The 15,165-nt window shown below is 47.1% G+C and overlaps 1 protein-coding gene across 12 annotated transcripts in view; it reads left to right on the top strand.

Moving 5' to 3' along the window:
• Positions 1-15,165, top strand: part of PTPRT (protein tyrosine phosphatase receptor type T) — a 690,852-nt gene that overhangs the window by 612,367 nt on the left and 63,320 nt on the right. For 9 of the 12 annotated variants that reach the window (XM_090286424.1, XM_090286422.1, XM_090286423.1 and 6 more), the window contains one exon: positions 1,599-1,789. In XM_090286424.1, coding sequence (XP_090142550.1) covers positions 1,599-1,789 — 191 coding nt within the window. The remainder of the gene's footprint in view (positions 1-1,598; positions 1,790-15,165) is intronic. The other 3 variants (XM_090286420.1, XM_090286415.1, XM_090286419.1) reach the window with 1 other exon arrangement.

Here is a 15,165-nt window from a genome sequence, read left to right as displayed (position 1 = left end):
TAACTCCCGATGGAGAAGGGAAACAGCCCCCACACTTGCCCGGCGCTACGTTTAAGCCAGGCCAGTGACAACGATGTGTTCCCTATTACTGAAAACCCCGGGAGACAGTGTAATCAGTATTCTTCTGTGTAGTCAGGAAGGTTGTGCTAGCATCTCACCCAGGCTCTTCCTCCTAGTGCATAAAGCTCTAAACTCCAGATCTGTATGTTGGCAGTTCTTCCCTTGGGACAGCTTTTCTCATGCTGTCACACAGGAGGGAAGTTCCCCTTCACATACAGCATCCATGTCTGATGCACTGTTGTGACCTGAGAGACAACCAAGCTGAAGGAAACATGGATTCTGAAAAGACACATTGCAGGAAATCAGAAATACATGGTTAAGCCTCCCAGGGGATGGGGATGGCATAGGCCTAGGAGGGTCCTAGGGAGGGCCTGGCTGCGCCTGAATACACCTGGGTGAGATACATCAAACCTGGCATTCCCATCTCACACATGCAGCAGACAGAAGGTCCAGCGTGTACACTGTCCGTGTCTTTGGAAGGAAGTTGGGAAGACCCACCCCAGCGGTTCTGGGAAAGATACACCAGCCCTGAAAGACCAGCAGGGAAAGCCTACCAGGGAGGTGGTGGGGCAAGGAAGTGGTTTTACTGGCCCAAGAGGAACAGAGGAGCTCAAATCTAACCTCAGCAGGCACCAGTTTCCAGCGTGGCCCAACTGAGAGAGGACAGGTAAAGCAACTCAGTGGTATAAAGGTTATTATCAGGGGAAAATAGAGCTCTTTTGGCAAGGAGGGATGCTAGGAAGGAGGTGAGGCCCAGGGCTCCGGCCTGGGAGAAGTAAGCAGTAGCACTGCAGGAGTAAGTTCAGGCTTCCTACCCACAAGGTGGGCTCAGCGCCGCCCCCAGATCAAGTGTTCAGTGGTGAGGAAGCTGACCAGTGGGCAGAAGGTGGCCGCTGCTGTAGAGCCCATGGCTGCAGCGAGCAGCTGAGAGGCCAGGAACTGCTATTTCGGGGGCCTCCGTTCCTTCCTCCCAGCGTACAAGCCAAGAGAAAAAAACTAATACGGACACCGGGCCACAGGGACACAGGCAAATGGACCAGAAGCACACACACATGTGGGCCTGAGCTCCAGGACCCTGAGGTTCTCCTCACTTGCAGGCAGGCAAGCACCCAACTTTTCCAGGCACCCTACTTCCTAACCTGGAGGCCGGTCCCGATATCTAGCCTGTCTGGTTTCTCTGTGGTTCTGATAATGGCCAGGATTGGCCAAGACCACCCTGACGGGCCTCCAGGAAGGACTGAGATGGGGAGGGGATGACAGCCAACCTGGACTTTGTCTTTGCGTCATCAACAGACACCCTTGAGAGAGAGCGAACCAAAGGTTATTGTGTTCATGGGCTTGTTTGTTGTTTTAATTTTTAAATCTACCACCATGGCCATACCAGGGAAGGAGCGTGTGTCTGTTCTTTCTGTGGTTTCCTTAGCAGTTGACTCCTGAGTTCGTTCCCTCTGCCCTGCTCAGGTCAAGCTGGGGAAGGCGCAGGGGACAGGGGAAAACTCCCATAGGTGATTGTCTGTCCTGCCTCCCTCTCTTTGAAGCAGATGGCAGCCGCGGAGAGCTGGCCCAGCCCACCCTCACCATCCAGACTCACCCCTACCGGGCCTGCGACCCCATGGAGATGAGCTACCCTCGGGACCAGTTCCAGCCCGCCATCCGGGTGGCCGATCTGCTGCAGCACATCACCCAGATGAAGAGAGGCCAGGGCTACGGCTTCAAGGAGGAATACGAGGTAAGGGACCAGCCACTGCCGAAGCTTCCTGATGGGTGCACAGGCTTCTGAGTGCTAAAGCTTTGCTACTCAAAGTGCAGTCCCCAGACCTGCTAGCAGCATGGGCGTCGCCTGTTGGAAATGCACCCTCTCCAGCCCCACCCAGACCTACTGAATCAGTTACCCGCATTTTAACCAGAACTGAGGTGATCTGTATATCCTTTAAATTTGAGAAGTACCATTGGAAAGATTCTGATACCTCCTTTTTCCCTCTTCCTGCTTCCCCGCTCTCTCTCTTCCTTTCATCAATCAGTTACCTCCAACGTTTCTACACTCTGGAGTCCCAGCCTCCCTCAACAGGAAGCTAGCACAGCTCAAGCCCCCACCCCACATGTTGTAGGAAAGCCAGAAAATCTCCCCTGCCAGTGCTTCTGGGAGACTTGCTTGCTCCTGGTCACCTCTTGCCTCATTACCATGAGTCTGTTGTGTTCTCCATCCCCCGAAGTCAATACTGCATCTCGGGTGACTGCTGTCCCCTCTCTCTGTGCCTTCTCCTCGCCCCTCCCTTGGATACCCCTTTCTTTACCCACAAAGTATCTCTAATGCAAAGGATTTGTGAGCAGAAGTTGTTCTTGAGGTTTGGGAGGTAATGGGGCGGGAGGTGGGGGGCTTGCAGCAAAGTACAGGAGGTGCCTGATCACCAGTGGTCCTCACAGGTCTGTGGTCCCACTGCCCTTCCCGAAAGTTCTTTTTAGTGTCCTCAGAACTTCCTTTTTCCCCTGTTTCCCAGCAGCCAGGGAAAGGCCTTCCCTGCTCCCTTTCCTGGGCAGAACAATTTCGCTTTCTTTGTCCCACTCCTTTGGTTTCCAACCTTGCCCGTTAGGCATCATCTTTTACAAACACAAAGTGAAATAAAATGGAAGGAAAAACTCATTAAGATGTTTTCATGAACTGAGAGCACCTCACTTCCCCAGAGGGGTCCTACCACCCTCGCCTGCCGCTGGGAGTGCAGCTGCCGCCAGCTTTGAAAATGTTCTTTTTTCACTTTTCCTTTCCTCTCTCCCTCTCCTCCTTCCTTCCTAAAATATTTTTGGAGAATCTACTGTGTGCCGGGCTCTGACTCTTATGTGCTAGTTTTTTTGTGGCTTTATTTTTCACATGCAGCCTGTGCCCCAAATATGCAGTGGAAAGGCTTAGACTCAGACTCTGCCCATTTGGGACTCTTGATAATGCAGACTACGTTTATCTCTCAGACTATATTCTGAGAAAGAGCTTGCCAAGCAATGATTTCAGAAGCTCTGTGAGGTCATGAAATTGTGCTACATGGAGGGGTCCGGACAGCTGGATTGCAGTACAACAAACTGTGTGGTCTTAGCATATTGTTTTGTTACCTGAGTATTAAAATTCTATTATTCGTTGAGTGACTAGTTTGGATCAGGTGATTTCTAAGGGCCTGTCTGGGCCTCGAACTTTATGAGGGTGTGAAGCATGGTGGCAAGGGGCATGTCTGACCCATTTATGAGAGCAGAAGTGCTTATGTCAATGGATGTGAGTAATTACCAACTCAGAAGTAGCAGCAGTTCATTTCAAATAATTGTCTAAGTAAAAGAGCCTTTTTTATATGCTCAGTCTACAAAATTTTAGGAAGATGCTGGAATAAGAGTTGAAAAAGATGATCTCATTACCTCCCATGCCTGGGCCTTATTTCCTGGGGAGTTGGCTGAATGGTCGCAAGCCTTTGAAGCGTGGGGGATGGGGGTGCGTGTGTGTGCTTACACAGCTACGTAGATCTGTTTGTTGAGTGAGTGCCAGGAGAGGGTGTATTGTTTGTACATATTCAATAACATGGTTTAATAGGTCAGTCGTAACACTTAGTTTGCTTTAAAGTTTCACATAGCATTAGGGAGACATATGACTTATCAGAAAAGGTGACAAGTAGTCAAAGCTTGAGAAATACTGTTTTAAGAACTTGCAATCTAAACTTTGAAAACAAAAACACAAATACATTTGACTACTTTGGTGCATTTCCTTCCAGACTGATACCTCTTTTAAAAGTATCTGTCTCTGTATGGCTGATTAAAAATTTAAAAAGTGCCTTTTTGCATTCTCCAAACTTTTTTATTAAATAAACACCAGAAATATATTTCTCACCGTTTTAGGAGCAGGGAAGTCCAAGATCAAGGTGTCAGCAAATTCAGCATCTGGTGAGAGCCCACTTGCTGGTCATAGATGCCACAGGTAGCCTTCATAAGGGCACTAATCCCATTCATGAGGGCTCCACCCACATGACCTATGCACCACCCAAGGGCCTCACCCCCTAATACTATCATGTTAGGGATTAAGTTCCAATGTATGAATTGGGGGGGCGGGGGGGACACAATCATATAGACAAATATTCTTACTATAGAACTGTTCCATAACCACAATTCAGTGATGAAGGTGAGGAAATTTGACATTGATACAACGTTTGTTTGATTGTCTTTTTGTTTTTCCCAAACTTTCTGGCATGGAAATGAACTGCTTTTATAAAGAGAAAGAAGACAAGGCATATATTATTTCATCATTTGGAAATAACACTAACTAGACTAGCCTTGACCTCAATTAGTTCAAATGATATTAATCAGTTTAGCTGGAATGCTTAGCTTCTAGTTAACAGCATTTTCTGATTAATGGGGGTTAATTAGAAAATATTACTCAATGGGAGTCTTTCCACAATGTGCTGGTTTACCTTCCTAGACTATAGCCAGATATTGCTCTTGTGATGTCTGGGATCCACACTCTGAGCATGAAGACTATGTCTTGTAAGACAAGATGCCTGGGTCTCCAACCCTACTCTCAAACCAACATGCCATGTGCTCTGTTTGTTGCCTGTCATTCCCCTACAATGTTCAGTTATTATTTGGGTTGGTTTTTTTTTTTTTTTCATCCAAATGAGTGGGTTGGACAAATTGGCATAAAATAAGAAGCTGAGTCTTTTACAATTCAATTCAGTTGTACAGTCACTTACAAATTATTCATTAAATTTTTACTGAGTATTTACTACCCTCGAGGACCACTGTAGATATTTTATATATGACAGTGAACAAAATAGACAAGATCCATGCCCTCATGAAGCTTGTGTTCTATCAGGGGAAACAGGAAATAAACAATAGACTTAAAGATAACTTATTTTACAATCACTTACCTAATGTGATATGTTAGTAAAGACTTGCAATGTGCTAGTGAAAAGTACTGTTTGCTGTGTTATAAGCTACCCCAAATAGTGACAGAAAACAACCAATTTATTGTTCTCACTGGTTCTGTGAGTCAGGAATTTGGACAGGGCTTAGCAGTAATAATTGGTGTCTGCTCCTTGATGTCTGAAGCCTTGACTTGGAAGGCTCTTGGGCTGGGGGTTAAAAGCCTCTGAAAATGTCTTCACTTATATATCTAGTGACTGATGCAAGCTGTCGGCTGGGCTCCCAGCTGGGATTGTCAGCTAGAGCACCGACACATGACCTCTTCAAGTGGCCCAGGCTTCCTCACAGCATGGTAGCCTCAGGATAGCTGGACTTCTTACCTGGTAGCTCATACCTCCAAAGGTGAGCTTCATCACTAACAAATGAAAGGATGTCACCCTTTGTGACCTAGACTTGAACATCACAGCATCACTCCTAACACAGGCTATTGATTATAAGCAAGTAATAACCTCCTGTGTTCTAGAGAACGGGAATTAGACTCTCTCTCTCTCTCTCTCTCTCTCTCTCTCTCTCTCTCTCTCGATGGAGGGAAGAGTCATTGCAAGATTCTAAGAGAGAATGCAAGACTGGAAATATAGGAAAATACGATCTTTGAATGATAGTCTTCTGCAAGTACTGTAGTGGGGGGAAAAAAGAGTAGAGCAAGAAGGGGAGATGGTGTATTCCAGGGACATGGGGTAGAGGAGGAGATTCCAATAGTAAATAAGGGAGAAGAGCCTGTTTTTACAGAGAGGCATATAAATAGATCATCTCAGCATCTTGGCAGAATGTCACAATGGAGGTACGCCCTTGGGGATGGGAGGCATTAAGTCTAGCCTGACGGGTCGATGGCCAGTGGCTTTCTGGCAGACACGAAGCCTAAACCAAAGCTGGAGAAGGAGGAATAACCAAATGAAAGCAGAGAAGGAACTAGAACAAACAAGCTCTGGCATGGAGGTGTGCACAGTAGGTTGAGTTATCAGAACCAGAAACAATTTGGTACATATAAACTGTGAGAGGGTACTGGGAGTGAGATGGGGCTGGAACTATCAGTAGGCATAGGCATGGAATGGGGGCAAGAGGATCTTTGTCAAGCCCAGGAGTTTGGATTTTATTCTGGGGGCCATGGGGAGATGTTGAAAGGAGCAGGACTTCTAAGCTGGATTCGCATTTTAGATGTAACTTATCTGGCCTGGACCAGAGCAGGGAGACCAGAGGCAGGTAGGTGGCTGAGACAGTAATTCAGAGAAAAGATGGAATTGCCTGAAGTAGGAGACTGGGCCCAGAGCCCAGACAAACCCACACACATTTCTCAAGTAGAGCCATAAAATCAACTCGTTCACTTTGGCCTAAAAACTTGAGTCTCTCGATATATATTTTAAGTCCAGTGGCTTGAAGTAATGTATGAATCATCCCAAATTGATAGTCAAAATGCCTAGATGCAAGTCCTGTCTCTTTCATTAAGTATCTGGGTGACCTTGGGCAGATCACCCGTCTCTCTGAGCCTCCATTTACATATTTATGCAATGAGGGTGAGGGGGTTTGTCAAAATGATCCAAAGAGTGCTTCTGTCCATGATATTTTGGGAATCTATGTAGGTACCAATTGCAAAGATCAGCTAGCTCTCCTGCTACTGATAGTCCCATTGGACCCCACTCTCTGGAACTACCACCCCTGTAGTTATGTCTCAAGTCCTAGCAACCATGAGTGGCCGGAGGCCTTGGGTTCCTAAGAACTCAAGGAGGCCTATGGGAAATTAACTACACCTGCCATACAGATTTGAGTCTTAGAGGTATTCAGCCTTGGCGGCCTATTACAATTACCTGAGGACATTTTAAAAATACCAATACCCAGGCCATCCTTCAACCAATTAAATCAGATTCCCTGGGGCTGGGATCCAGATATCTTCATTTTCTAAGATCTCCTAATGAGTATACTGTACTTTTAAGATTGAGAGACATTGGTCTAGAAAGATCCAGAGTCCCCAGTGCATGCCCTGCATATGCCCAAGGCCCGTCACCTCACCAGCTATACTTGCTGTTGGTCACATCTGCTGCCCATGGAGGTATGCAAGGACTGCACAAATCCACCCTGCTGGTGGCACATGGCCATATTCAAGTCAAGGGGCTTCTGTGTGTCATTGTGGGCTTTAGAGGCTTCCCTCTTCCCCACCTTAGTTCCCCAGCCCAAATTCCCCCACCTTCCCCAAAACAAAACAAAAACCCTAAGCATGCCAGCAAATGCGAACAGAACCTGGCTGGAGAGTGGGGTTGTCTGTCAGCCCTGTGTCCCCAGCCATCATCATGATCGGAGAGCAGCAGGTTTGAGGAAGATGAGGGACAACAGGAACAGGTAACTTTGTGATGGAGAGAAGAAAGGGAAGCGTGTTAATGCCAGTCCAGTGCAGGCAGTCTGTCATCCTAATGAATGGAACAAGTCCAGTAGGGTGACCAGAAAGTAGCTGGTTATTACAGCTCCATTAAGACTATTTAAGCAGCAAGGAACAGCTGTGTGAAGTGTGGTGCAGCCTAATCAAGAACAAACATTTATTCAATTTCCAGCTCAGGGCAGACATGCCATGTGTGGACCTGCCGTGTGCATGGCTTTGTGGGGAGAGACCAGTGCTGCCATCTTTCTCTAGTCTTCTGTGGGTGACGGTGGGCAGGCAGACTCCCGATGGAGTGTAACCATGGAGATGGGCCCTTCAGGTCATCCCAGGTGCCCCCTTCTCTGCTCAGGGGCACCTAAACAGAGGCGGAGCAGACCTTCTGCTCCTCCTACAACAGTCACAGAACAGCCCCACCCCGATGCAGGGAACCCCTGGGAAATTCTGGTCCAGCTTCTTCATCTGCAAATGAAAGTGACTCTGGGTAGAGGCGCGGGAACTTTGTGGCAGATGCCCAGATCATGAGAGGGAAGATGTGGTTTTTCTCTAGCTCTGGGAACTCTTAATGACCCAAATAGGGACCCTTGGACTCCACTGCTCATTTTACTCCACTCCCCATGGATTAAAATAAGGATAAAACAGGCCATTTCAGGGGCGTAGCCAAAAGGCATCAGTAAGTCCTGTGCTTCCAGACTTGGAGGTTTTTCTAACAGGAAAGGTCTCATGCAGGAGGGACTATTAACTCACTCTGTTCCTTTGGGCTTATTTTTACTTTTCCACTTAATTCTGTTTGTAACCAAGCAAACAATATATTCTGAGTTTAATACAGCAACCCTCTCCAACCATCTGAGCACTTTTCAGGTGGTGCCATAGAGAAGTCCCTTGGCCGAGAGTCAAGCCCTGGTTCTCAGTCTGCACCTACACGCTGCATGGTCTTGGACATGACTCTTCGGTCTCTGGGTCCCCATTTCATCTTCTCTGAAAGGTCTGACTATGTAGCATGGACTCTCAAAGCCTGATCGTGTAGGTGTCTACTTTTCTTGGCCAGAAATACGTATTGAGTACCTACTGTGCACCTTGCACTGTTTGGGGCACTTGAGATAGTTTGAAAGCTAAATTAAAAGGAAGACCCTCCTTTAAAGGAAGCTGTTATCGCACCGTGTAATTACATAACAGAGTGCTGGTTAAAATGCTTTATAAACATGTGAGTAAGGGCAGTCCAGGGTGAATGCAGATGGTGGTGGTGGTGTTTCTTTTTGCCTTTTGTCAGTTATCACTGCCAAGATCAATCAGGAGCTTCACAAAAGATGAGCCATTGAGTTGAAAAACAGTAGAAGAAGGCTGGATCAAGGCAGAGACGTGTGATAGAGGGAACTACATGTTCAGAGGTTGGGAGGCATACAAGAACTGAGATGTTGCAAGCCAGCTCTTAGATGGAAAGCCAAGATGTCTGCCTATGGAAAGAGAAATGAAAATTAAACTAGCTGTGGAGATAAATAGGAAGTTTACACACAGCTTTTCTGAGTAGAATTAACAAGGTGATATGTATGGCCTTTGATAGTCTACCACCTAGCCCTTGTTGACTTCAGGGTTAAGGGAGAGCTGTGGACCCAGAGACAGCCACCCAGAAACTCTTGCATGATGGTGGCAACAAGGTGCGGAGGGGACCAGAGGTCTGTAGCTTGGAATTGCATGCAGGGGTTCCCCAGCTCATAGGTTCAGGGTTGGCAGAAACAGAGGACCCCTGTTTTGAAATATTAACTGAATTGCAAAGTGCTGGTGGAAGACTTTGTGATTATGATTGTGCCGTTCGGGGGGTGGGGGAAGAGGCAGTATTTCTTTTACACAGAAAAACCCTCCCACCTCTGGGCAGTCTGTATAGGTACACCAAGGGTCTGCCTAGACATGTTAGGTGAGTCTTCCCCAGGAATTCACTGTTTTTAATCTACCTCACTGCCTAAGACAGTGGTTCTCAAATGGTGACGTGTGTCGGAACCAACTGGAGAATTGGTAATGAAAACTGAGACATGAGCTCCTTGACATGGAACAGGATGCAGGCCTCTGCGTTTTACCAAATGTCCTAGGAAATTTGGCTCCCTGACAAACTCTGGGAAGCACTGGCCTAAAATGGTGCAGGCACATACAAGAAGTATCCAATGAAACCAATAATGCACAAATAAGTGGAACAACAAATCAATCTCTCTCTCCCTCTCTCTCTTTCTCTCTCCTCCTCCTTCCCTCCCTCCTCTCTCTCTCTCTCTCTCTTTCTCTCTCCCCCCTACTAAAATCAATAAACTTTAAAAAATGTTGTGGCTTCTAATGGGGCCTTTTAAAGGGTGTTTTGTGACTCTACATGCAGACACACTCAACTATTCTGCCTTGATCAAAGCTCCTGTCACAGACAAATACCCCCATCTTGCTGCAATCTGATTTTCTACAAAGCTTCCCCAGCAGAACTCATAAATTACCTTGTACTTAGTGACATGGTGTGCAATAATGTTTGCTCTCCTGATGCCACTCTGAGTCGACGTCATTAGTCATCCTTCCCTGTCTTCTCTGTCCACATTTATAATCCCTAAGACATGTGCTTTTCAGCACAGAAGGAGGCGTCTGTAGAAAGCTTGGCCTCTGCCAGGGCCACCACTAACTCATACAGCACCTTAGAATGAAATAGCAAAAGGTGCACCTGTCTCATGATAATGGACTATTACCTTCCAGAGTACGTTCATAATATATATTATATAGAAATATATAAGCCCTGGCTGGTTTGGCTCAGTGGATTGAGCGTTGGCCTGCGAGCTAAGTGTCGCTGGTTCGATCTTCCAGTCAGGGCACATCAGAGAAGGAAAACTCTGACTCCAAAAAACCTCCGCTGCCTTGCGGCATACCTCTTCAGGGGAAAGGCTAAGGGAGTAAACCCCGACAGAAAATCCGGAGCCGGAGTCCCTAAGGCGGTTTGACGTTGTAGTCAACACCGGCAACTCCTGCGGCGCACCTGAAGCCAAGCTGTATTGACTCCGTCTTTCCCTTGGACCCTTCAGCTGCGAAGAGAGGGGTGGGGGTCTGCTGCATGGGCAACAGCAGACCCTCCATATCACCCTGCCCAGGCTCTGTAGCTTCAGCTTCACTGGAGAGGACACTCCAGCGTCATCGCAAGATGTCGATTCAACACGGGAGGAGACAGATACCGTGTCACTCCCGAGTCGGACTGCACAGCCATTCTCGGCGGTGCAGATAGACTCTTAAGAAGCTACACCATCGTCTCTCGAGACGGACGGCTGTCGACGACGATGATAGAAATATATCATGTCTACCAGATTGTGGTTCTCCTAAAGATATGGTGCTCCTGTATTGTACACAACTCACACAGGCATCTGTGGTGACCCTGGCCATCCCCTGGTGAGCCACAGATGACAGGAAACGTGGGCATTTACTATACCCATGGACCACTGCAGAGACCAGACCTTACTTAGGCTTCCAGCAGCTCATGAAACCCCTGAATTTCTCACTCCCCGAATTCTGTGTCTTACCTGCACCTAGAGTGAGCAACTTGTCCCAGTTTTCCCAGAATGGTACCAGTTTTACTTATCTATTTACTTTACTTAAATGTATTGGGGTGACATTGATTAATAAGATCATATAGGCTTCAGGTGTTCAATTCTGCAACACATCATCTGTAGATTGCATTGTGTGCCCACCTCCTGAAGTCACATCTTCTTTCATCACCATATATTTGACCCCCTTCACCCTTTACTGCCCCCAACCCGCCCCGTCCCTCGAGTAACTAGTATGCTGTTGTCTGTGTCTATGAGTCTTTGTTCATTGGTTTTCTTGTTTGTTCATTCATTGCTTTCAGTTTCATATCCCACATGTGCGTGAAATCATACGGTCCTACATTCCAGGGACCCCTTGGGTCCAAGACAAAATAGGATGGACAGTGCTAGGAGCCCCAGTCTTTGTTCTTGTGACAATAAACTGGGTGTTTCTGATCAAAAGAAGGCAGAGGGTGAATTCTAGGGGTGAGCTACGGGGGCTCAATAGCATATTCTTGGGAAATCGCGGAATGGAAGAGCCTCTGAACACCTACTGTGGACCAGGCATTGTGCCAGGTGCCTAGAGGTATTATCTCAGGTGATCACTGATCATCACAACACTCCATAGGGTTTTTGGTTTTTTTTCACTTACAAGTGTAAAATTCACTTTGGGGGTGGAAGTGTACAGATGTATGAGTTTTAACAAATTGTAGAGCCATGCAAACCCAACATGATCAGGAAAAATAAGAGTTCCATCAGCAAAAAATTCTCCCATGCTGCCCTTTTGTAGTCAGATCCTCCCCCACTCCTGAACTGAAGGGAGTACTATTGACTTCATTGTCAGAAAAGTTAATAGAGACTTGGAGCAGTGGAATGATTTGCAGAAAAAAATGTTCACTCTGCCTTTTGCAAAGCCCTGCCTTCTCCGTGACTCGTATACACAGCTAGTGGGCAAAACGTATTTCTCGACAAGATAAATGAATGAAAAACACCTCCTTGGTGAAGACGGAAATCTTCCCTGCTCCAGGAGAGTACAGCGATGGGCGGGGCCACAGGGAAACCCTGGCAGCCCGGACTGGTCATGGAGGAAGCAGGCCCTCGGCTGTGCCCTGAAGCATCAGCCAGGACCTGCCTGGTCAGCATTCCCTGGGCCTGGTTTTGCTGCACACGAGGACATATCGTATCTAATTATCTGCAGGGAAATAGTCAAGCCAAAGGGTATGACGGGGGGCATCACAGCTGACAGAATCTGCTGAGGATAGCTGGTGAGCAGGTAAATTAAATGGACCAGGATGCTCTCAGCCTTGGATTGGAGGCGAGCTGCTTTTGGAAGCTCAGTGTTCTATCAAGACATCTCACTGTTTGGAGCATAACTCAAAGAGGCTTAAGTGCAAAGAAGAGCATCCAAAGAAGGATGGCAAGCTTCAGAAAGGACCCCTTTATCTCAGTAGGGCCAAATCAACAGGTAGGCGAAGGAACCAGCCAAGCAGACATGAGGGACAATTCTCAGTTCTACCAGGAAATTGAAGTATTGAGTGGGGAAACTGAGGTGGGTTACATAGTCGTATGGGCTGACTTGGCATAAAAAGCCAGTGAAGGTGGTCATGTCGTCTGAGCCCCCACTGGCTCCAGGGGGCCCCAGTTCTGTGGCTGGGAGGGTGGATGGTTGGGTAGATGAGTAGATGGGTCAATGGATGGGTTGAAACCACAGGAAGAATTAGGGGTAGAACCCAGGGGTTAAAGTCTCTTCATAGACTTTATCCTAGTTTATGAAGCCTGTCAACAAGGATAAAGAGAGGTTTCAAGAGACAAGTGCTCTTGGCCATTTGTCATGATGTTGGACTGGCTCAGCCTTCCCATGAAAACATGTTCAAAGCATTCCCATTGACTTACAATAAAACTCACATTCTTGCCTGTGGTCCACAAGATCTCAACTGAACACACCCCCTCACCACTCACATTATGTCGCTCACTCCTCTGCTCTGGAGAGCCTGTCTTGAAGTTCTAGAACACACCAGCTCCTTCCATCTCATGGCCTCGGCACTCTCTGTCCCTCAGCCTGCAACATTCTTTCCCCAGCTCTTTCCGTGCCTGGTTCTGTTCATCACTTAGTTTTCAACTCAGATGTGTTGACAAGAGACCAGTGGGAACACACCTGGAGTTGAACCCACTGGGACAGCTGAGGAAGAGGATGTTAGAAGGGACCCACAGGATGCAGGTGGGCAGTTGTAGGCGACTTAAGGCTTTGTTCTGGACTGGATAGTAGGAGCAAGTGGTATGATTAGGTGCCTTCATAAATCTTCCCTATAAGAGGGGTACATGAGATCGAGGACAAAGCTGTAAATATCACAGAATAAGCAGCCCCTCATATTAGCCAGGATAGGAGGATGTGCGCTCATTTATCTTTGGATTGGACAATGTTCATATTTTGTCTGTGTTTAGATATGATTGCAGAGGGCTCATGTTTTTGTCTAGCTCCGTCCTGGTCTGAGTAGCCTTGTCTGGTGTTGGCATTCTATGAAATTGATTACATTCAACCGGAGAACACCAAGCTCGAGCTGCGAGTGTTCTGGCAGCTCCCAGGAGCCACAGCGGCTTTTTTCCTTCTCAAATGTCTTCCTTTCAAAGAGCCCTGCCCAATGGGCCCTCCCTACAGTGGTCCTTTGTTCCCAGTCACTGTCTGTCCCAGCACCCTCTTACTAGCCTTCACAGCACTTACTGTAAACAATTATCTTGTGTGTTTATTGTCTGCACCTTCCCACAACTAGAACGTAAAATTCATGAGGTCGTCTGCCGTGCCCACTGATCTTATTTCCAGAACTCAGCACAGTGCCCAGCCCCCAGATGGTCACTGTGGAAGGGAGGGAGGGAGGGAGAAGAGGCAGACTCACTCAGTATATATTATTCAGCAGGTCATTTCTGGACATCACGTTACTGATCTATAAAATGAGGCAATAACTTTTTCAACAGATCCTTCCAGATCTGACTTTTGAGGATTCTACGAATACTTCAACTCAGACCTTCAGGAATGAGGGCAACCCTACATGCATCTTTTAGGACTAAAAAGAAAAATAATCATCATAGAAAAGCAGCGGTGTTGACGAGCAGGAAACATTTTCACACTCAGACAAGAGTGTGAAAATAGAGCTCAGCACTCCAAGGAGAAGAGAATGAGGAAAGGGAAGCAGAGATTGATAATAGATGGGTATAATGAGATGGCAATTCTGGTTTCAAAAAAATGTGATTAGCTCCTAATGACTGCCACAATTCCCTGGTCAATCTACTGTAACCAGCCACTAATGTAAAAATAATGACCCTCGTCTGGCTCACTTCGAAGATGGAGATGAGTCTCTCTTTCATACTTTTGCCCCCTCTTATTTCTTTTTCCTCTGAGAGATGATCCCCTGTTAGATTGCAGCTCCCTAAAAAGGAAAGTGGTTGTGTGATCAAAGTCTACCAATTACGAGGTCATTAGGGGTCATTACCACTCACTCCTGGGTGGGCGGCTCTGTTAGCCCCTCCTCTTCTGCCTTTGTCACCATCATCCCAGCTCCCAGGCTCCAAACTGTTCTCCAGCCCCCACCACGGGGGAGACAGAGGCTCCCAGGGCTGTGGCAGCACCCTGTCTGGCTCCCCACAGGGAAGGTCACTCATCACAGGTGTTTGGTTTAGTTTAAGATTTTTCAAAAGCTATCTGCATGCTGGGTGCATCCTGAAAAGCATGGCCTGGAGATTGAAAGCAATCCCAAATGTGTCATTTAAGGACCCTCGGGGTGGACAGGGGCCTTCAGCCAATCTCTGCAGCATCACCATATGGAGGGTACATGCTTATTCTGTGGGCCCCATGGAGAAGGACAAAGGCAAAGTATGTGGAGAATGAGTGAACAAAACACTGTCCAGTGGTTCTGTCCAAAAGGGAGACAGGAAGCTTTATGGGATAGTGAGCTCTCTGTCACTGAAGGTATCCAAGTAGCAGATGCTATAGATCAGCTTATCAGCTGCCCAGAAGGCAGCTGTAGATGGGAACACAACCAGATGAATTTCAAAATCACACCTCTGAGAGTCTGGGATCTTTGCCTTCTGAATGCACAGAAGCCACCTCACCCACTAATTTTTGCATTCATCCATCCATTTATTTATTCAAAAGCAGTGATTGAAGCACATATGAAGTACAAAGCCAATATTGGGTTTTGGAGGTACAGACATGAATAAGATGCTATCCTTTCCCTGAAGTAATCCATCACCAAGTTGGGAGACAAG

This window comes from Furipterus horrens, unplaced genomic scaffold, assembly GCF_987537825.1.
Source record: "Furipterus horrens unplaced genomic scaffold, mFurHor1.1.pri manual_scaffold_8, whole genome shotgun sequence".
Classification (NCBI taxonomy): Eukaryota; Metazoa; Chordata; class Mammalia; order Chiroptera; family Furipteridae; genus Furipterus; species Furipterus horrens.
Note: the sequence above shows the minus strand (reverse complement) of the source record. Positions and strands in the feature narration are given on the sequence as shown.